Raw genomic sequence first — 23128 nt, forward strand, 5'->3', positions numbered from 1 at the left:
ATCTGGCACAGGGTGAGAGGAGGGCTGGGAGCTTGGTTTATTTAGCTGTGGTATAAGTAGAATGAATACATGGCACCAGCAGTGTGACAAGTAAAGATGTCTCTGAACCTCAGTTTCCTCAGCTGTGAAATAGGACTGATATTAATGGCTACTTCTTAGTAGTGCAGTAAAGATTAAATGAGACCGTATAAGGAAAGGACCTGTCATGGCACCTGTAACATATTAGGTGCTCAGTAAACTTGCTCAAAGTCACGTAGTGAGTGGTAGAGCCGGGATAAGTTCATGAATGTTCTATTGTGCTATATTGTTGAGACTGATCTTGGTTACAACCACTTTTAAGATTGTGAGCTGTGGGGTTTATAGGGTAAAATTCATCAGCAGAGAAACTAGATATGAGTCATGGCCATTTTACCCCCATTTTCAATGAGTGGAGAGAACAGCAGTGCTCTGCCCCAGAAGATGCCGTTACCTTAGACGGTGAGAGATTCTCCTAGCTTGCCTGGGTCCTGCCTGAAGTGTTGCTAAGGGCAGGAGTGGGAGTAGGGGAGGCCATTCAACTGAGAATTTATAATCCTTCCTTCTGTAGACTCCCCCTTCCCCCACACCATTGCCTCACACCTTAGGTTGCCAGGTGACAGATGGAAACTCTTATCCTCTCTGTACTCCTGTGCTTCTCACCTTCCTCTGTGCAGTTTGTCAACTCTGTGCTAGTGACGCAGAGGCTCTGAGCTCAAGCCCAGGGGTGGAGGTGGAGGAGAGGGGCTATAGATGGGAGGTCAAATCCAAGGGGATGTCTATGCCCCCTCTCTTGAACACCCCAACCACTGCCCCCAGCTCAAAACTGAGGGTCCTCCTTCATTTCTCTTAGCTCTTGTCCTACTCATCCAGTTGTTCATGGGCACTATCAATTCTCTCTCCCAAATTTCTCTTGAGTGCATCCCCTCCTCAGTTCTGTTCCATTAACATTTATTGAGGACCAACTGTGAGCCTGGCTCTCCTTCTGCCCCTTTCCCACCTCAGATTCTGGTATCTCCTCCTTAGACTGCAGCAGCAGCCCGAATGGATCTCCCTGCTCTCAGTCTTGCTCCCTCCATCTGCTCTGATCACTGTCACTCCACTGCTTAAAGCCCAGGGAGGGCTGTCCATGGATCTGCAGTAAATGCCTTTGCCTGGCACTCCGGGACCTTCCTTGCCTGCCCAGCTCCATCGTCAGTCACTCATCCTTCAGGCAGTCCACACCCACGTGTTCTCCAAAGCCCCCATCCAAACACAGGATACACACACACACACAAAAAAAAACAACTTTATTTTTCAGAGCAGTTTTAGATTTACAGAAAAATTGCCAAGATAGTACAGAGAGTTCCTGTTTATCCCACACCCAGTTTCCCGTTATTGCCATTTTACATAGGGTGGTCCATTTGTTCTAATTAACCGATGTTGATGCCTTATTATTAACTGAAGTCCACAGTTTATTCAGTTTCCTTAGTTTTTCCCTAATATCCCTTTCTGTTCCAGGATCCCATCCAGGATACCATTTTGCATTTAATTGCCATGTCTCCTTAGGCTCCTCTGGGCTGTGAGAGTTAGGATGCACTTTTTTGCTCCTTGCTTTCCCTTCCCCCTAGGAATTACCCCTGCTCTCCATTTTCCGCCAATTTCCATTTGACTTTAAAGACTCAGTTCAAGTATAACCTCCTCTGGGAAACCTTTCCTGACCTGTCTCTTCTCCAGCCTGGGTTAGGGCCCCTCCTTTACTTTCCACACTTACCAGCTATATTGCAAGTCACTGGAACTTGTCTGACTTCCTCCTAGATTGCAAGCTCCCTGAGGGTAGGGGCCAGGTCTGATTCATGTCTACAGTTCCATCACCCAGCACAGTCTCTGACAAAGAGTAAGTGTTCAACAGAGGCTAGCAAAATGAAAGTGAGCACTCAGGCTATGGCTTTACACCTCTTAGAGTTGAGACCCCCTATGCTCCCTGCACATTGAATGTAACCCTTCTCTTGGGCCCCAGATCAAGTTTTGTCTCCCCCAGGAACCTCCTCTGATCAGTTCTGCCCCTCAGTGGCTGAGAGGTCTGCGGCTTCTCTCAGTTAGCCTCTCTGTAGAATGGGCATGCTGCTTTCTTACCTGGCTTTCCTCTCAGGGCCATGTGGACACCAGTCCAGTTAGATCATCTGATACATCCGTGATCTCATTTGATCCTGAGAGGAGGTCTTGTCGTTCTCATTATACACTCGAGGACACTGAAGCCCAAAGAGGTAAAGTGTTTGTACTTTACCAGAGGTCATGCAGCTGATAAATGGATTAAGTAAGACTTGAACCCAGGCTTTTATGACTCAGTCCCAAGCCTGGGCCCTTCCCACTGGACCACACTGTTTCTGCATGTAAAAAGGGGGACCTAACCACCAGCAACAATTAAGTGCTGTACTCAAGCCATCTCAGTACATCCCAGCCTCCTCTGCAGGAACCATTTAAATAGGGCTCGAGGCTGAACCCACAGCACCATAAACTGGCTGAACCCTTCAGTTCCCTCAGCTAGGACTTCAGGAGGGAGAGAAAAGGGAGGTAGGAGAGAAGAGAGAGTGACTAGAGTAAATCAGAGGTGATTCTAAGTTTGGACATTGTGTTCAGGCTCCCATGAGGTGCCATTTTATGAGGAGAGAAAATGCCCTCTCGGGATGCTGTGCTCCCCCACCAGTGTGTTGCTGTGTTAACTGATTGAGCCCAAAGGCTGGCCTGGAAATTTACCACCAGCAGAGGCATAATTAGCCCTTTAATTTCCGGCCAGCGGAAGTTTGCTCAGGCAGTTACCACCCCTGCTTTGTTGGGCTCCTCCCTCACACTCTCCTACACCTCCAGCTCTCGGGGAATCTGAGGCCTGTCCTGGGTGTGGCACCAGGGGAAGAACAGATTATCGAGGGCCAGCTGTAAACGAATGAACCTGACTAATGTTTTTACAGAGCTTTACAGCTGCCCAAGCACTGTCACCACACGTATCTCATTTTAGCCTCACAACAACACCGAGAAAAGGATATTGTTATCAATCCCATTTTGCAGCTACCGAATCGGCTCGGAGTTATCAATCCCATTTTGCAGCTACCGAATCGGCTCGGAAAGTCAGATAACTGGTTCAAGGTCACATGCCAAGAGTTTGCGTTCAGATATGCTTGACCCCAAAATCCGTACTCTTACCGCTGCCCCTCACAGTACCCACTGATTAAATGCTTACAGTGTTTAATTAAATGACACATAAGTGCTGAAGGGACACTAAAATTAAGGGGATGAGGAGAATGAGGCTTTTAAGAGGCTCTTGGAGGAGGTGATCCCTCCCCTGAGACTGGAACAGAAGTGAATCCAAGATGTAGAATGTTTTATTTGCCTTGTTCCCAAGGGGATTTAAAGTGGCAAAGAAAGATTAGACAGAATGAGGGGCTTCATCTTTTTATTTTTTTTCCCAGTTTGGTTCTGATTCTAACCTGATTTTTTCCCATAGGTATGCTGCTCCATATTGCCTCCCAGCAGTTCAGTCAATCATAAAAAACAAAACAAAACAAAACAAGAGTTTATAGTCTGGTGGAGGAGACAAACACCTTGGCAGTTCATATGGTGTTTCTTTAAAGAGAGGGTAGAAGAGGGGTTAGGAAGGCTGTGAGGTCAGACTGTCCAGTTCAGATCTTTACAGCTGTATGACCTTAGGCAAGGTATTTAACCTCTGAGTCTCAGTAACTTCATCCGTAAAATGGGTATGATAATGGAACCTCTCTCAGAAAGTTGTTGTAAGAATTAGCACCGTGCCTGGCACACTCTGAATCTAAACAGGTGGCAGCCAGTCATCACTTCTGCCCGTGGGTCTTGGGGGGAAATGTGAATCATAGAGGAGGAAGCACTTGAGCTGAATTCTGAATGGTAAGGAGTGACTTGTTCAGCAGGGCAAGAGTCAGGCTGTTCCAGGCAGAGGGAACAACTTGAGCAAAGTGCAGAGACTTTGAGGAACACAATGTTTGGGACCTCAGGAGTAGCCTATGGTGGTTAGAATCTGGGGACAAATAATAGGGAGGGGTGGCATGAGCTGAAGGCAGTAACTGTTAGCTTAGAAAACCAGGGATAAGTTTGGCATCCTAGCATTCTGGAAGGTTTATAGCACAGGGGTTAGACTCTTGGCTCCAACATTTGCTAACTTGGGCAAGCACTTCACTTTTTCTGTGCCTCAGTTTCTTTGTCTTACCTGCCTCAAAGAGCTGGTTGTGAGGACTGACAAAGTAATGCATGAAAAACCCATCTCAAAGTGCCTGACACTTAGCAAGTACTCAATTCATGCTAGCAATTATTATTATTACTGTTCATCCTGATTCCTTAGAGCTAGAAGGGGCCTTAAAAAATCATCTAGTATAATATCCCTATTTTAAAGATGGAAAACCCAAGGTCCAGAGTGGGGGGGTATTCATAAACCCACAAAGCAAGTTAGTGGTAGAATGAAATCATACCCAGGCCTCTTGACTCCCAGTCTGCACCATGTGGCTCCCTTACTGTTGTCAGGCCGCCTCCAACAGGTTCCCCCCTCTCTTCAGATGATCATCTCCCCTCCCTTGTAAGTAAATTTCAAGGCATTTGCTTTGTGGAGCTAAGTGTTTATCCTATTTTTAGAACACTCTGGCACCTGTATGCAAATGATCCTTAGGGGACTTGTCTGCTGTGGTGACTCGGGCCAACTCCCAAAAGAAAGCAGCTATGAGACCAAAGGGAAAGCACAGCCCAGGGTGGGATGGAGATCCTGAACTATCTTTCTAGTTAAATCCACAGGCTCATTCTAGTCTCTTACCTGCCCTGTATATGTTAACTCCTTGTGTCTCTGTTTGGAAATGAGTTCATAAGTAGGTCCCTGGGCCGGGCTCCAAGCCGAGGTTTTGGCCCTTGGAATGTCGTGTCAGAAGGTGCCGTGGAACCAGTCCTGTGGACATTCACATCAGCTATTCAGCTGTGGTACCCACTCAGGTTCTGGGGAAATGTTTCTTACTGTCAGGAAAATGGATGTAATATGGGGATTAGAGGGAGAACGACAACTCTGTCAGACAACCCAAAGGTTCTGCCCTGCAGAGCTGGAGAGAACTGGGACTCATGACATGACAAGAAGGAAGGGAGAGCAAGGCCTCAAACACTTCTCCCGTAAAAGTCGATGTCCCCTGCCCCTTGGCATAAGCAGCAGAGTCCCCATCCTCAATGGTCTCACCATTTAGCACACACTGAATGTCCTCCAGGCCATGGGCCCTATGTTGGGCACCACTAAACCCCTCAGTGGCTCCCTGTTCTCTTCAGGACAATGTCCAAGCCCCTGGCCTGGCATTCAAGACCTCCATGATCTAGCTCCAGCCTCACTTTCTACCTCCTCCTCCACCTAGTATTTTAAGTACTGTGTTTCAGCAAATCTAAAATACTATCAATTGTAAGATATGTCCTTATTTCAGAGATGCTGATGTGAAAAAATGGACATCTTAGAATCCATAAAATATAGTATTTTACACTCCAGGGAAAATGGAACTGCTTGTACTCTCCCCAGACACCATGCTGTTTCAGGCCTTACTATTTTTTTTTTTTAGCTGTTTATTATGGAAAATTTCAAACATATACTCAAGTAGGGAGACTAAACAGTACTTGAACTCTCTCATTCCATCTATAACAATGATCAAATCTTGGTTCGTCCCCATGTTTTTCCCATATTTCCTTCTCTCTGGACTATTAATGATAATAGCCAGTACTCACTATGGGTTTAGTTTTTCTTAATTATAAAAGTAATATATGCTCATTTAAAAAAATACTTTGAAATCATAGCCAAGCATAAAGAAGAAAATGTTATTGACATTTTGGTTGGTTTCTTTCCAGTTTCTTTTCTATGAATTTTTAAAATAGTTGAGGTCATACTGTATATTCAACTTTACATCCTGTTTTTTTTATGTAGAATTATAAGTATAACTAACATTGTTAGAAAATCTTTATGAGTATGTTTTTAATGACTTTATTGTACTTTATAGGGAAGATTACCATATTCAGTTATTAATTCATTCATTCAGCAATATTTGTCGCACTTACTATGTGTTGGGCACTTGGCAACAGTGGTCAAATAATGAGGCACAATCTCTGGCCTCTGGAAGCTTAGTTCTCCATTGTTTGAACATTTAACTACTTCTCAGTTAGGGACTGTTATGAATCATGTTGCAGTTTTCAGGGATCATCCTTGTATGTAAAACTTTTCCTAGGTTTCAGATTATTTCCTAGACAGATTTTCAGTGAAATTCCTATTTTACTCTACCTCTGCCAGCATCAAATATTATCTGTTTAATTTTAGCTAATTCAATAGGTTAAAAAATGGTTCTCATCATTTCAAATTTCATTTGTCTGATTGCTTATTGAACAATCATCTATATATTTATTAACCATTTGTTTTCTGTAAACTGTCTGACAAGGGTCCTATTTTTATCACCAGCAATTTTTCAGTACAAGACCTGACTCTCACTTCTTTTCACTTAGTGTGACCTGGGGATATATTAAGTCTAATCTTGTTCCAAGCTTCTCTTTTTCCTCCTGGCCCTCTTCCACCTCACTTCTTCCCCCACCTCTTCCTGTCTTGAAGGGGAATTGGGTGAGTCACGTAAAGGGTACAGCAGGTGGCAAATTAAGTGAATTCCCAGAGAGACTTCTCAGAATGTGGTGAATGGTGCTGATGTCAATTGGAGGCAAAAAGAGTGAAGAGGAAATGGGTTGGCAACTCTGATGCTAAATTTGTCCATGCCAAAGCACTGGGGTGTTATGGATGATGGGTCATTCATCAGGCATCTTTAAAATACCTGCTGTGTGCCCAGTTCTGTGCCGAATGCTAATGAGGGCTTATAAGCTAGAGAAGACATAAATGAAATAGGTCATAATTAATAGTCAACTATGTACATGTCAGAGGCATTCAGCCTAAGTAGAGATGTCCAATTTGGAAATTTCCATCTGAAATGTGAAAGTGAGGGGCTTAGGAGAGGATAAAGAGCCAGTGTAGGAGACAGAGCAGGAGCAGGAGGAGATGAAGGGAAAGAACTGGTGAAGTGAGGTTTCACAGAAGCTGAGGAAAGGAGGGGTTTCAAGAAGAGGAGTGTGCATTTAGGGGATGTTATCTCTGTTATTTAGGGCAGCAGAGAGATCACATTATCCACTCTTCTCTCATTCATTCATTCCTTTGTTCATTCGTTATTTTTGGAATACCTGCCAGGTGTCAGGCTTTGCTCTAGACATTGCTGAGGGTACAGAAATGAAAATCACTGTCCTTAACCCACAGTCTAAATGAGGAGATAGAGATGGGAGTGGAAACAAATCCCTGATATAGGTGCTATGATCCATTCTTTCAAAAAATATTTATTGAACACCTAAGATATGCCAAATACATTGAGGAGCAATGAAAGGAAGCCCTATGACCTTTAGTTCATCTGCTTGAAGTAAAATGTAGTGCCTGTTATCTTAGTGGAAGTCATGGAAATCAATCGTCATAGCTGTGAGAGGTTTTGAGTTTTGAGTTTTTGAAGGTTTTGTGTGAGAGACCAATGCCAAAAGTAGGAATCCAGGGCCCTCATCTCTCTTGGCCTTGGTTTCTCATTTGTAATATGAGAGCATTGACCCTCTATGTACCTATCATAGGCTTTGTGACATATGAGGTAACTTCCCTGCTAGACTGAGAATTCCGAGGGCAGGGATCACATGGGTCTTATTCACCGGCACAGTGTAGACTCAGTAAATATTTGTGGAATTGATCACTCTCACAAGGGCCTTTTAGCTCTAATATTCTGTGCTATCACTAAAATAAAGGCCTAAGTAGCTTCCGTGGAAGCCCAGAGGGAATGATGATGAATTTTGATGCTGGATCCCAAAGAACTTCCCAGAATAGTTGCCCCCTGACCTGGACCTTAAAGGTTGGTTAGGATTACAGTGGGCAAGGAAGTGCTTTATAATCCCCAGTCCTGGATTCCAGTGACCTCTTTCCTGTCCTCTGCCCTCAAGGATCTACCAGTAGGGTCGGCCCAGTGGTATAGAGGTTAAGTTCGCACGCTCCACTTCAGCAGCCTGGGGTTCGCAGGTTTGGATCCTGGGCACAGACCTATACACTGCTTATGAAGCCAAGCCTTGGTGGCATCCCGTATACAAAGTAGAGGAAGATTGGCACAGATGTTAGCTCAGGGACCATCTTCCTCACCAAAAAGAAAAGGATCCATCAGTTACTACCTATGTGCCCTTGGACTCCAATTTTCTCATCTGTAAATCAATAGTGACAGTAATGCATGATGTGCTGGAAAGAACACTGGGTGTGGAGTCAGAATATTTTGATTTGACCCCCAGCCCAGGCAAAAAGTAAGTAGCTGTGCGACCTTGGGTAAGTCACTTTACCTCTCTGGATCTCAGTTTCCCTGCCTGCAAGATAAAGCAGTTAAACTGCATGACCTCTAAGATTGGTTTCTTGTGGCTCCAAAAAAGTCTGCATCACAGGGTCATTGCTGGGTTCCAATGAGATGATGCAACAAAAATGCTTGTAAACTGTGGGGTGCTCTATAGCGTGGTCTATACTACTAAGGACAGGTGGGTGTAACACGAAGCCAGCCCGAAGGGATCACTCTCTCCATTCCTCAGTCCTCTGCTTCTCCCTGACACCACTGAACCTCCCTGAAAAGCTCTCGCCCTCTAGTTTCCGCTCATTCCCGCGAGACATAATGCCTCGGTTCCCAGCTGCTGCAGATTACAAAGGGCTTGGAGCATGGCAGCTGTGGGTCAGAGGGTGGGGTGTGGGGAGAGCCAGCCAGGAAGCTCTCGTTACCTGCCTCCCTGGTGCTCATCATCCCCACCCCCAACCTGGCCTGGAGGGAGTGAATTGAAGAGTGGGGAGGGAGGAGTTTGGCTGGGGTAGCGGGCACGCAACAGGGCAGGATCCAGGGATGGAGGCCCCAGAGATAATCTCTTACTACTTGTGTGACCTCCCGAATCTGTCACTGCTCTGGACCTCCCACTTTTGTCTATAACATGGAAAGGAACCAGAAAGAGGAGGTGGTTAGTATGATCTCACAGACCTTTTTCCAACCAGTCCTGAGGTTCCAAATGAGTTTTCTCTACTCAGCACATAGTCAGCCCCTGAGTTTTATTCACCAGCATTCTTATTAAGTGCCTACTATGTGCCAGGTGCTATAGTTGAGGGCCTGGGATTTAGCTAAATATAAGATTGGATCTCAAGATGCTCAGAGTCTGAAAGAGGAAACATAAATAAACCAGTAACTATAATAAATGTGATGTGTGCAATGATGCAATGCCAAACCATAAAAGGGCAAAGAAGGAAGTTACTTTGTGGAGAGAGAGGTCAGGGAAAGCTTCAGAGGATGTGACCTTGAATAAGGTTGTGAATTATAAGAGAAGAGGATTCCAGGCAAAGCTTAGCATATTAACATGAGGCCAGGAGCAGTGTGTTTGGGAAACCACAAGTAGTTAGGCACAGCTGGAACTCATTGGTTCAGGGGAGAAACAAGAGGGAAGGAACTGGAAGGGAAGCCTGAGCTAGATCCTGAAGGGTCTGTATATTCCACTGAGAAGCTTGGACCCCATTGTGTGGGCTATGCAAAGCCAGGGAAGGGACTTAGACTGAGAGGGAGATGATGAGATTTGGATTTTAGAAAGACCCGTCTGGCATTCAGTGTGCTCTATCAAAAATGTTGCAGACACCCAAAAAATCCACCATTTCAGCAGTATTTATTGGAAATCTCCCCCACCCCATGTGCCAGTGCTGTGCCAGGCAACGGAGACACAATAGTAAGCAAAACCAGACACCCTGTTCTCATGGCATGTGCAGTTAGGCAGGGGAGACAGACCCTAATCAAATAATTACACAAATAAATACAAAATTACATGGGGATGAGTGCTACAAAGGAGAAGCACATGGTGCCAGGAAAGCGTGTAATTGGAGCATTTGACTTTGCCAGGATGGTCAGGGCAGCTTCTCTGCTGAGCTGTGTTCCAAAGGAAGAGTGTTGCCTCAAGGAAAGGCTCTAGAAGGGTCTGTGGGAATGGACCTCTCCTGCTTCAGAATCCCCATCCAGGGCTGGCCCCGTGGCTTAGCGGTTGGGTGTGCGCGCTCCGCTGCTGGCCGCCTGGGTTTGGATCCGGGCGCGCACCGACGCACCGCTTCTCCGGCCATGCTGAGGCCACGTCCCACATACAGCAACTAGAAGGATGTGCAACTATGACATACAACTATCTATTGGGGCTTTGGGGGGGGAAATAAATTAAAAAAAAAAATCTTTAAAGAATCCCCATCCAATGCATGCTTACCTTCTCCAGTAAAGATGCTGTACACTTCATGCAGGTATCGTGTAGTATTTCACCTTTGATCTTCAGGACCTAGCCAACGCTTGCCACAGAATCAGTGCCCAGTGAGGATTTGAAAGAAAACAAGGAAAACCCGTTAGGCATGTTAGATATTTGAAGATAGCAGTACTATTCCCTAGAGTACTAAATATCTTCCTTCCTTCAGTTGTTTCTCCCATGATGCTGTTTCAAGTTCCCATCACTGTTCTGGTCATTCTGCTAATCGTCAAGGTCCCTGTGACAGGTGATTTAAAACATCAGCGATATAGCCTTGAGCAAAGAGCACTGGTCTCTGGGAGCCGGAAGACCTGGCTTTGTTTAAGCCCCTTTTCATCATTCAGTGTCTTTTACCTCTTTAAGCCTCAGTTGCCTCTTTCGTGGAATGGGGATATTGGTCTGTCTCTCACAGGATTTCTCTGGAAATTAACTGAGATAGTAAGAAAAAACTTTGTAACTCTAAGAGCTAAACTAACATAGGATTTAAATATTTGGAGGGCTGCCACATGAGTGAAAAATTAGATTTATTCTTTGTGTCTCCAGAGAACAGAATTAAATCAATGAAAAGAAATTACCACATGCAGATTTCAGCTCAAGAGAAGGAAGAAGTGTTCTAATAATCAGAACTATCCATCAGCGGAATGGCTGCCTTTTGAGGTGGTGGGCATCCAACATCGGAAACACTTATGCAAGTATGCTGTGGAAGGAATTCCTATTTTGAGTGAGAGGGTGGATTGAATAACTTTTAAGGTTTCCTTTTAATTTTAGAATTCGGCAATCTGATAGTGGAGGAGCTGAGAGAGGGCATATTTGGCAGAGAGAGTAGCATGAACAGAAATATGGAGCAAAAATGAGTGTGGCATGTGTGGACGACCATAAGGAAATTCTAGAAAGAAATGAAGGGTCTATGTTGGATTGATGATTCCATGGAAGATAGAGAAGGTAACTAATAATGGTTGAGCACCTGTGTGTCAGGCCCATGTGATTCCATTTAAGGTTTGTGAGTGATGCTCCAGCCTTACCCTCTGATGGAGGGGAGATTGGCCCCAGGAAGCCTAAGACATAGTTGGAGGACCTCCTCTCTGCGAGGCTACAGAGTGGGCTGCGTCCTGCCCTAGCAGGGGAAGGTGATCAAGAATACACAGTCTGGTTGGGCTGTATGCTGTGTGGAAAATGCACAGGCTTTGATCAAAAGACAGAATTTGAATCCTGACTCTGCCTCCTTATACCTTGTGACTCTAGCAATTTACTTAACCTCTGTGACCCTCAGTTAATTTATATATAAAATGGGGACTCAAGCTTGTTCTGCTTTAGGCTGATGTAACAATTAAGAGAGATAATGTAGAGTAAAGGGCATCCTGGGAAGAGCACAGGCTTTGGAATCAGACAGACCCAGGCTTGAACCTCAGTCTGCCATGAACTGGTTGCAAGATCTTAGGCAAGTTATTTAACTTTTTCTTATCTGTAAATAGAGATAACGGTATTTCAAGGCTGTTTTGAAAATTAAATAAAATAGGAAAAATGCTTGGCATAGTGCCTGGCATATAACAATGCTCAACTAGCAGTTTTATTTTGTTATGACAAATAATAAATGAGATCCCATATATAAAGCACTTATCAAAGTGTCTGGCACACAGTAGGTGTTCAGTTGACATTAGCTCCTTTCCCCCTCCCATGTGTCTGCCACACTGACAGGGCTGCTGGAGGCCAGGACAGTGGCTTGCTCACCCTGGGGTCCACTCTGGCATAATGCTCTGCCCATATGAAGATCTCAGTGAAGTCTGTTTCATAGAAGTGAACTGATTGCTCTTGATGACATGGTCTCCTTCCTCAAGTAGCCAGTGAGTCATGCCTCTTTCTCTCTCCTCCTTCCTGTCTCCTCTTTGGTTCTATTTCTGACTCGCATCAGCGGGAGGGGAATCAGTGTTTGTCAAAGTGATTTTTAAAAATAACAGAGAGAGGGCGTTTCAGGAGCGATTTTCTGGGCTACTTTCCATTGAGCACAGGATAGTGAAAGTTGGACTGTTGTTGTTTCCAACCTTGCTTTTCTTTTGGTGAAATAACAATAACAACAGTATCAACAGTAATAACAGCAGCTCCTACGAGCTAATTGAGCACCTACTATGTGCCTGGCACTCTGCCAGGTGCTACCCATACATTATCTCTAATCCTAACACAACCACTTCAAGGTTGGTATTATTATCACCACTTTACCAATGAGGAAATTAAGGCTTAGAAAAGTTAAATAATAATGAAAATGATGAATACTCCTATATTTGAGTTCCTTTTATGAGCCAGGCATTTAAAAAAATCTTATTTAATTACAAACGCCCTACAAAGTAGGTGTTATTATTTCCATTCCAGTCGTGAGGAAACAGCCTCAGAGAGATGAAAAACCAAGCTGTCCAAAATCACACAACCGATGAAAGGCAGAGCTGGACATCAGGCCAAAGCCTGTTCACCTCTTATGCTCCTCCATTCCCTTTCTATCAAACCATTTGCTACTCTTTGAGGGAAGCATCATATTGAGATTCTGGCTGGAGACAGCCCTGGGGAGGTTTGAATGAGAGGAAAGTGACACACGGCCTAAGACTCATCCACTCATCCAGACCCTGGGAAGCTGACCTTCTCCTGGGGCTGACTCTGGAAGTGCAAAAATAACAACTGACGGGCCCGGCCCCGTGCCGTAGCGGTTAAGTGTGCGATCCACTGCTGGCGGCCGGGGTTCGGATCCCGGGCGCGCACTGATGCACTGCTCGTCAGGCCGTGCTGTGGCGGCGTCCCATATAAAATGGAGGAAGATAGGCACAGATGTTAGCCCGGGCCAGTCTTCCTCAGCAAAAAGAGGAGGATTGGATGGATGCTAGCTCAGGGCTGATCTTCCTCACACACACACAAAAATAATAATAATAATAATAAATAATAATAATAATAATAACTGATGCCTATATGGCACTTACTATGAACCATTTTAGATATAACAACTGTCTTAATCTTCACAAGAACTTTAAGAAGTAGGCATTGTTATTATGCCCATTTTATAGATGAAGAAACTAAGGCCCAAAAAAGGTAAATTGCCCAAGGAGGGGATTACACAAGAGCATGAATACCAGGAGACAGTGATCACTGGGAGCCATTTTAGAGGCTGCCTACCATAGTTACATAGTAAGTGGTAGAACAGGGATTCGCACCCAGAAGTCAGACTACAGAGACCATGCTTTTAACCTCAAGACTATGTGGCCTTTTTGTTTACCAAGCAATGATTGAATCCCTACTATGTGCCCAGCCTTGTGCTAGGCACTAGGAGTACAGAGATGAAACTCATTCCGTATCCAAGTTCATTTTTTATTCCATACCTGGATTTCCAATTAATTTGGCACCAATTGGGTGACAGGACTCTTCTGTCAAAGAGCTAGGACACAGGGCTGGGCTCCAGGCAGAGATGGGAGACTAGAAATTCCCACAGAGAAATGACATAACACAGGTAGAGTGAGAAGAGTTGAGACCTGGTGGCAGTGCAGGAACTCAGAAATCCTACCTGGGTCCTCTAGATCACCAGTCTGGAAGGGTGGCTTAATTCTAAACCCTAGAGGACAAGATTTAGGGTCTGAGCCTGTAGATCGATGGGAGGAGTCTCATCTGTGGTGTTGGTTCTGAGGCGCTCAGGAAGCAGAGGCAAGGGCATGGGAGGGGGTGGACCAAATACTGCTGCAGTGTTTCATAGGTACCAACACACAGAGCTTTTGTGTAGATATGGCAGACTGAATATTTTTCTCAATAGTGCCTAAAATTCCCAGTGTTAGATGTTCACTCACTCACTCATCCATTTCTTCATTCCTTCATTAATTCATTCATCCACTCACTTATTCATGAGCTGGAGAAAATTGTATTTGCCAGAATTCTTAGGAAGAAGTACTATATATGGTCAGAAGGAATACTCTGATAAGCTGCTTGAGGTAAAGTGTAAGACACCCAAAGACCGTGCTCAGTGAACAGAAGATGGCGATTCATATGCTCTCCAAGGATGCTGGGTGTGTTAAGTGCAGATTTTGTTTTGCTGAGTAACATTGTGCAAGTCTGGGCCAGAGCTGTATTGCTGAGAACGTGGAGAAGCTTAGCCCTGCCAGAAACATAACTGTTATGTTTGATTTCTCATTTCTTCACATCTAATTCATCTCCATGCCCTGTAATTCACTTCTTAAATACCTCTTGAATCTGTTTCTACTCCTTCCCCATTGCTACTACTCTGGTTCAAATCCTTATCGGGTCTCACCTGAATCACTGCCAAGATCTTCTAACCAGCCTTCCTGCTTCCCATCTTTTCTCCTAGTCCCTTCTCCATATCATAGTCAGAGAGATCTTTCTAAAATTCATATCTCATCACATTAATCCCCGGCCTCAAAATGTTTGATCCTAAAAGATAAAGTCCAAACCCCCTGATACAGCATTCAAAGGTCTTTCTAGCTTTATTGCCTACCTATTCCCCACCATTCATTAAGTTCTTCTGCAGTACTCACTGGCAGAAACTTTTCCTTCTGCCAAAATACCTTTCCTTCACTGCTGTGCTGGGAAAATTCTTCTTTTGAAAAGTCTCTGTTGTCCTCCTGTTGCCAAATAAGCACATCTTGAGGCGATGTTCCTGGGCTCTGTACACATTCCGCCTGTGGGAGTCGTTATGGTGTCTACCACATTTCCATTTCTCTTCTTTTTTTTTTGGGTGTGGGCATGTGACTTGCTTTGGCCAGTGAAATGGAAAAAGTGGAAGTTTAAGAGCCAACACATGACTCACACTTTCTTTCCCTCTGGTAGCTGCTCTGTCAGTCTTTATCCTGGAATAAGAAAGACGAAAAGCAGAGCACCCAGCCAGCCCTTAATGGATATGTAACAATAGTGAAAAATAAAACCTTGTTGTTTAAGTTGCTGAGATTTTGGGACTACTTTTTACCTAACGATCCAGTCTATCCTAACTGATACACTATCTCTGCTTTGACATCTTCCATAACCACCCCAAACCATCACATTTCTACCTTACCCGACTGTGTGACACGTTTTCTTTATACTGCTTATCTGGTACTGATGACATACTGCCACATATTGCCTTAGCCACCTCTACACTTTAACTGAGGCTTGCTGAGGGCAGGGATGGTGCTTGTTCCATTTTTATATCACACAAAGTATGGTTCGCGGCCAAGGCAGAATGTCCATACAGTCAGACAGACTGGTTTTGAATCCCAATTCTTATGCTTAGAGGGCAATCTCTCTGAACCTCAGTTTTCTTATCTGTAAAATGGGAATAATAATATGTACCCTACAAGGTTTTTCTAAAATTTGTGGCTAACAGGTGCAACATATATACAAATAATAGCATGCTGTAGTTATTATTGTTTTCATTATTTATTTTCATAATCATTATAGATGATGTTCAGTGAGTGTTTGTGGATAAATCTTTCATTGATGTGCATTGGACTTGGAATCAGAAGTCCTAGATTTAAGGGATAGCTTTTGTCACCAGCTTTGTGACTTTGGCAAAGTCACTTACCCTCTCGGCATTTTTGTATTCTCAACTATAAAATGTAAATACTGAGACCTACCTCACAGAGAGTTCATAAAATTTAAATGAGATAATATATGAGGAAGTGTTTTATACATGCTCAAGCATCACACACCTAAAAGTGTAATGATACAGAGAAGATTGGCTGGTCCCTCTCATAAGGACTATATGGACATTTGTGTACTCAGTACCCAGTGTACTCCAGTAGCACTTTATTGTTGGTCTTGTCTTTGCTTCCTTATATGTTTGTGTTTCCAACTTGACAGTGAGCTGCTTGAGATAAAGAGTTGTCTTGGGGGCCAGCCCGGTGGTGCAAGCAGTTAAGTGCGCGCGCTCCGCTGCGGTGGCCCGGGGTTCGCCGGTTCGGATCCCGGGCACGCGCTGACGCACTGCTTGGCAAGCCATGCTGTGGCAGCATCCCATATAAAGTGGAGGAAGATGGGCATGGATGTTAGCCCAAGGCTAGTCTTCCTCAGCAAAAAAAGAGGAGGATTGGCAGATGTTAGCACAGGGCTGATCTCCTCACACACACACACACACACACACACACACACACAAAACAGTTGTCTTAGTGGGTTTTTTCAGTAAAAATGTTTATTTCTCCTCATATGAGTAATACATGCTTATTGTAGAGAAAATAAAAGTACATAAAGAGAATAAAAATCCTGATAATTCTTATCTCTCATAACATAGATAATCACTGTTAACCTTTTCATGTGTTTCTTTCCAGTTTTCTTCTCTGCATACATAGGTGTAAAACTGATATTATATCATTTGTAAAAGCATTGTCCCATGTCATTAAATATTCTTATATAAATAAACACATAAAACATTCTTGTATTTTAACCATTCTCCTATTGTTGAATATATAAGTTGATGATATTTTCACTGTCTAAAGTTATAACAAACATTTTTGTGCATAAGTATTTGTCTGATTTTCTATTTTTGTAGGAAAAGTTTTTAGAAGGAAACTTTCTGGGTCAAATGGTACAAATATTTTTAATGCTCTCGAGACTTCAAAGTTGATTTCCAGAAAGATTGAACCAAGTTCCACTCTCACAAACAAGGTGTGAGGTTGCTCATCTCACTATATCCTCATCTATAGTGGGAATTATAATTAAAAATAAGGCTAAAACCTTTTTATATAATAATTATCCATTTACATTTCTTCTGTGAATTGTTCATTCCTCTTGTGCATTTTTCTATTGGGATTTTAATTATTTTCTTATTATTTCTGTGAGGTTTTAAAAACCATTTTATTCTAGTTACCACGTACAATACAAGACACATAATAGGTGCTCCTTAAATAAATATCTTGGATTATTAGTTAATTGTCCTGGGGACTTTTTAGGAGCAAAAGCAGACTTTCTAGGAGGCTGACTCTTTCCTTTTCCCACCCAGGACACAGCTGGGCAGGAGCGGTACCGGACCATTACCACAGCCTATTACCGTGGGGCCATGGGCTTCATTCTGATGTATGATATCACCAATGAGGAGTCCTTCAATGCTGTCCAAGACTGGTATGAGATTCATTCATTCATTCATCAAACTGCTCATGAAAACCTAACATGTGCTAGGCCTTGTACTGTGCTAGGGAAACCCAGATGAATCTGAGATGGCTCCTGTCCTCAAGGAGTTCAAAGATGAGAGGAGAGGACTGATCAATAAGCAGGCCGTGAAAATATCATGTGACAGGTGCAGTGATGAAGAGAGGCACCAGGGGCTCTGGGAACTCAGTGGAGGGCTCTGACCCAGCTTGAGGAGTCAGGGAAGGTGACCTGGAGTTGCTGACGCATATGCTGCGTTTTGTGAGATGAACAGGAGTTAGCCAGAGGGGTGAATGGGTAAGAATGTTCCAGGAAAAGATGACAGATGGGCAAAGGCAAGAAAGTACGTGAGAGGATAGGAAGAGCAGAGGTCATAAACAATTTTGTGTTGGAGTAAGGAGTTTGGATTTTACCCTGTAGGTGGTGACATTTGAACAGGGAAACAACAGGTTCAGATTAATGTTTTAGAAGGATCATCTGGTTATAGTGGTGAACAAATTCCCATACTGTTTCCCTATAAAGTTTATCCCTGGGCTGGGCTGGAGGTCCAAGAACAAGTCCAGTCCAAGTTCGTAAAGTTTCAATATATGATGGAAATCAGCACAGCTCCCCAGAGGTACAGCCTCTGAGCAACTTATGTCTTTCTTCCTGGAGCATTACTCACAGGGAGAAGGGAGCGTGAGGGGAAGGACAGGTGAGAGAGAGGGGCCAGGACCCTGTGCCCCTAATCAGTGGAAAGGAGGAGGATGGGGGAAGGTGGAGCATCTGTGCCCTGGCCCTTCTTCAGAATCAGAGAGGCTTGGCAGGCCGGGCACACAGCAGCAGTGCTGGCCAGTGCCAAGCTTGTCTCCTGCTCCCTTCTACCCAACAGCTACCCTTTGAGGACTTTCCTTCTCCCAAGGAACAGTTGTCATGACTATGTGAAGCGCTGTTGGCATCTTGGGGCCTTGAGCTGAGAGTGACCTTGCAAGCTGCCTGCTGCACCCCCTGTTCTGAACAGCAGTCCAGGGTGCCAGCCCCATATCTGTCATTCATGGTGGTCTATGTTCTCCTTCTCAGACTCTCAGTCATTCTCTTCTTCCTCCTTTCTCCCCCTTCCCTTTTAATAACTTTCTCTCTACCTTCCTTCTTTCTCCTTTCCTTCCTCTCTTTTCTCCTCCTTCTTCATTTTCTTATTCCCTCTCTTCCTTCCAGTCAAGACTTTTCTCCCCTCCTCCCTTCCCCTTCCCTCCCCATCTTGCCCCCCACCTCCTACCATGAGTGATTAGCTCTTTCTTTAAGTGTCTCTACACTGCTCATTCCTTGTTGGCCTTGACCTCCTTCCCTTTCTCAATCAGTCCCTGTACATTCTGCCTCAGGAACATAGTGACTTTAACACCTGGTGACAATTCCTCCAAGAATAACCTGAGTTGCTAATCTGGGAGCTGAGAGTGGATGGAGGTGGGTGGAGGGAGGAAGATGACAGGAAGAGTAGCCTGGGACACATGGAGAGTTGCCTCCAGTTACCTGCCTTGAGACCAAAGACTTAGTGTCTAGCTCTTTCAAGCCCTGGCCTTTGAGATTTGTTTCTGGGAAACTTGGTCCTAGCCTACCCCCACCTGCCATCTAAGCAGCAGTGCCCAACAAGGAATCTGGCTCTTTGTCAGCCCACAACAAATGGTAGTTGAGTACATTCCATTCTTTGAGGGAATGGCTTCTCACCCTTAAAAAGAAGTTTGGTGATGAGATCAGCTTTAGGAGCCAGGTCAATAACAGGTCCAGATTGTAGTTAGGGTTGAGTTATATTGGGTGTCAATGTCAGAATAGGGTCATATTTTAGATCTGCTTTAACCATTTGCTGTCTTATTCATTCATCAGACATTCACTGACAACTTCTCTGCTCTGTGCTCTGTCCTGGGAGCTGGCACCCCAAACGTGAATAAGCCTGTCCCTGCCCTCAAGGAGGGGCAGATAAATTCAGCCAAATGTAACAGGTGCCACGGTAAAAGTGTAGGGGATCCAAAGGGGAAGTAATCGTTTCTACCTGATGGGGTAGTTGGGGACAGAGTTAGGCCCATCCCCACAAAAAGATGTCTCCACAATATTCAAATTTTCAAAAATTTGAAAAGTACAGTAAAGTATTTTTTAAAAGTTTAATAATCATCCTTTGTGAAGGAAACCACTGCTGACATTTTGGTTTCTGCGGTAATCATAATCTAAGGCCTCAGTGAAGGTTTATGAGTCACAGAGGAGGGAGAGGCTGGCTGGGCCAGGGAAGGCTCCCTGCAAGGAATTGTGGGATCAGCCCTGGGCCTTGGGGGATGAGTTAGTGTGGAGAAGGGATTCCCACTATAGGCAAAGGAACAAGTCATGGAAGAACATTTGGGGAATTGGTGAGAAGGTTTGTGGAGTAGGAGGAAAGGTGATGAGGCTGGAGAGACAGAACATGAATGGTCTTGAACGCCTAACTGAGGATTCTAGACTTCATTGCATAGCTAGTCAGAGGGGGCCAGAGAAGGCTTTTAAGCAGGGATGTATCACGGTCAGATAGACATTTTAGAAAGGACTCGCTGCCCAGTGAGGAGAGGGATGGGCAGATGCATTAGAGGAGGGCTCCAGGAACTGGGTGAAGTTTGCAACCAGGGATCGGGGGTCAGCATCTGTGAGAGCCAGCCGGGGCAAGTATCTGCCTGTCTGTCCTCAGCTGAATTGACTGACAGTAACTTGGATGTTGCTAACCCTGTGGAAGGGAATTGGCTTCTTGAAACTTCACGGGGTCCTTTTCAGCCTAGAAGGGTGTCCCTAACAGGATCCTCTTTCTGTCTCTCTTTAGGGCTACTCAGATCAAGACCTACTCCTGGGACAATGCGCAGGTTATCCTGGTGGGGAACAAGTGTGACATGGAGGAAGAAAGGGTTGTTCCCACTGAGAAGGGACGGCTCCTCGCAGAGCAGCTTGGTATGTGCACAACACGTGTGTGTGCATGCACATGTGCATGGGAGTGTGACATCAAGGGTGTGTTGCGATTGTCAATTGTGTGCATATGGGCTCTGTGTGTATTGTTTTATATTTGTGTGATGTACATTTGGGCTTCGTGCTATATAATTCATTATTTATGATACATGTATATTTTGTTACATTGAATGTATAAGTAGAACTTAAATTTATAAACTCTTGGGGCCGGCCCCGTGGCTTAGCGGTTAAGTGTGCATGCTCTGCTACTGGCGGCCCAGGTTCAGATCCTGGGCACGCACCGACGCACCGCTTGTCTGGCCAAGCTGAGGCGGCGTCCCACATACAGCAACTAGAAGGATGTGCAACTATGACATACAACTGTCTACTGTGCCTTTGGGGAGAAAAAGGGAATAAAAGGAGGAGGGTTAGCAATAGATGTTAGCTCAGGGCTGGTCTTCCTCAACAAAAAAGAGGAGGATTGGCATGGATGTTAGCTCAGGGCTGATCTTCCTCACACACACACACAAAAATTTATAAACTCTTTTTTTTACCAGCTCCTTCCACAAAGGATTTAAGGTGTCTTATAAAAATCATTATAATACATCAATAAAAAACTAGATAAGTGAGAAAATTGAAGCAAAGGGAAAGCAAGGGTAGGAGGAAAATAGAGGAAGCCAGGGGTGAGATTAGCATATATGTTGTAAATTCTTGGGCATGTGCAAGAGTTGGGCCAAAATATTGGCTTTGAGCTTCCTAGCAACCATCCCAAAGAGGGAAACATAATCAGTTACATGGTTCAGAGATGGTCCTTAAGATTAAAACAAACCCATTATTCCAGAGAAACATTGCTCTTCATTGGCAACAACAGAGCAGACTCTAAATGCTGCATGTGACAATGTCCTTAATATCAAACATCCTTACAGCAAGTACAACACTGAACATCATAGGCCGTGTCTTACAATTTCTCTCAATGTAAACTGATGCTTCCTCACCAAAACACCATTCACAACAAAAGTATTTGTATGGAGGGATGAAACAATGTGGTTTAAGTATGCAGCTCAGGGGCTGGCCCCATGGCTTAGCGGTTAAGTGTGCATGCTCCGCTACTGGTGGCCCGGGTTTGGATCCCGGGTGCGCACTGACGCACCGCTTCTCTGGCCATGCTGAGGCCGCGTCCCACATACAGCAACTAGAAGAATGTGCGACTATGACATACAACTATCTACTGGGGCTTTGGGGGAAAAAAAGGAGGAGGATTGGCAATAGATGTTAGCTCAGAGCCAGTCTTCCTCAGCAAAAAGAGGATTAGCACGGATGTTAGCTCAGGGCTGATCTTCCTCACAAAAGAAAAAAAAAAAAAGTATGCAGCTCAGGGATGCTCTGACTTTTTCCAAGGTTGAAGCATCTTGATCCTTGTGCTCCACTGAGACCCAGGTCCCTTAGGTATGTCTCAGTGGCCCCGTAGCAGGACTCCTACCTACACTCCCTTAAAATAGCAGCTTTTTCTTTTCTTTTCTGTATTGGCGTTGAGTGCAAAATCGCCTTAGAGAAATCTTCCTCTAGAAGAATGGAGGTACTGCTTAGCTTTTAGCCAGTCTTCCTGAGTATTTCTCACAACCTCGGTGTTGTAAGTATTGAGGAGTAGGGAGTTTAGAGTTATACTCTCTGAAAGTTTCTGAAGTACAGATATTTGGGCTGGTAGGTGGGTAAACTGTATAATATACGAGTGTGAATTGTGTGTTGTGTATATTTGTATTACGTGTATTATGAGTGCATGTGTGTGGGGGGCAGTGTCCTATACTTCTTTCTCCTCTTCTCTATTCCCCAGGGTGGCCTGGGGATAGAAATTAGCAAAATGTATGTGCTTAATAAACAGGGAGTTTGGGTCATCTTGGGTCTTGCTGTTCCTACCCCATCACAGAGGTTTTCTGGGTGCAAAAAGTACCTCCACCCATCCGTGGTTCACAGAACAGTAAGCATATGGTGAAGCCCACACTTGGGTGACCTCAGGCTATCTCTTTATGTCTTCAATCTACTGTTCCCAGGGAGACTCCCAGCACTCTCCCTGCACCGACTACGCCCCATCCGCTACCCTCATCAGCCAGTGAACCCCCACTCAGCTTTCACAACAGCTCAAGCTTCCCATCTTCTATGAAGCCTTTCCTGGCCCCACAGAGCTCTTTTCTTTGTGTCCCAATTTAATGTACCCATACACACAACAGTCACAGGACCCATCACGCTTGGCTGCACGTGTTTACTTGTCCATCTCCTGAAAGCTCCATGAGGACAGGAAATGAGTCTTGTTTATCTTTGTACCCACAGTGCCTAGCATATGGCCTGACCCTGGGTAGACACTGCAAAAATATGTTTTGATTAAATTTTTATTAAGTATTTGGCTACTTCATTTTACTTCAATCCAATTAAGACTTCCTAAGCACCTACTCTATGCCAGCTACGGTGCTGTGAAATAGGATACATTCCCTGGTCTGAAGGACAGAAACAGTGATACCCCAGTGATCAGTGTTGTGGTAGAGGGGTGTGCCCGGGGATTGTGGGAGCACAGAGGAGGCACCTAATTCAGTGGGGGTCAGAGAACACGATGCCAAGCTGAGTCCTGAAGACAAGGAGGAGCAGCCAAGTGAGGAAGAGAGGCAAGGACATCCTGGGCAAGGAGAATAACACTGGCAAAGGCGAGGACCAGCACCGTGAGTCCGGGAAACTGTGA

The 23128-nt window shown here is 44.6% G+C and overlaps 1 protein-coding gene across 2 annotated transcripts in view; it reads left to right on the forward strand.

Annotated features, from left to right (window-relative positions):
- The window catches only part of RAB3B (RAB3B, member RAS oncogene family), a 62814-nt gene that overhangs the window by 24085 nt on the left and 15601 nt on the right, over positions 1 to 23128 (forward strand). For both annotated transcript variants that reach the window (XM_087445948.1, XM_004438548.3), the window contains exons 3-4: positions 17324 to 17442; positions 20282 to 20406. In XM_087445948.1, coding sequence (XP_087302074.1) covers positions 17324 to 17442; positions 20282 to 20406 — 244 coding nt within the window. The remainder of the gene's footprint in view (positions 1 to 17323; positions 17443 to 20281; positions 20407 to 23128) is intronic.

The sequence above is a fragment of the Ceratotherium simum genome, chromosome 22 (assembly GCF_057802395.1).
Source record: "Ceratotherium simum simum isolate JZ-2026a chromosome 22, ASM5780239v1, whole genome shotgun sequence".
Taxonomy (NCBI): domain Eukaryota; kingdom Metazoa; phylum Chordata; class Mammalia; order Perissodactyla; family Rhinocerotidae; genus Ceratotherium; species Ceratotherium simum.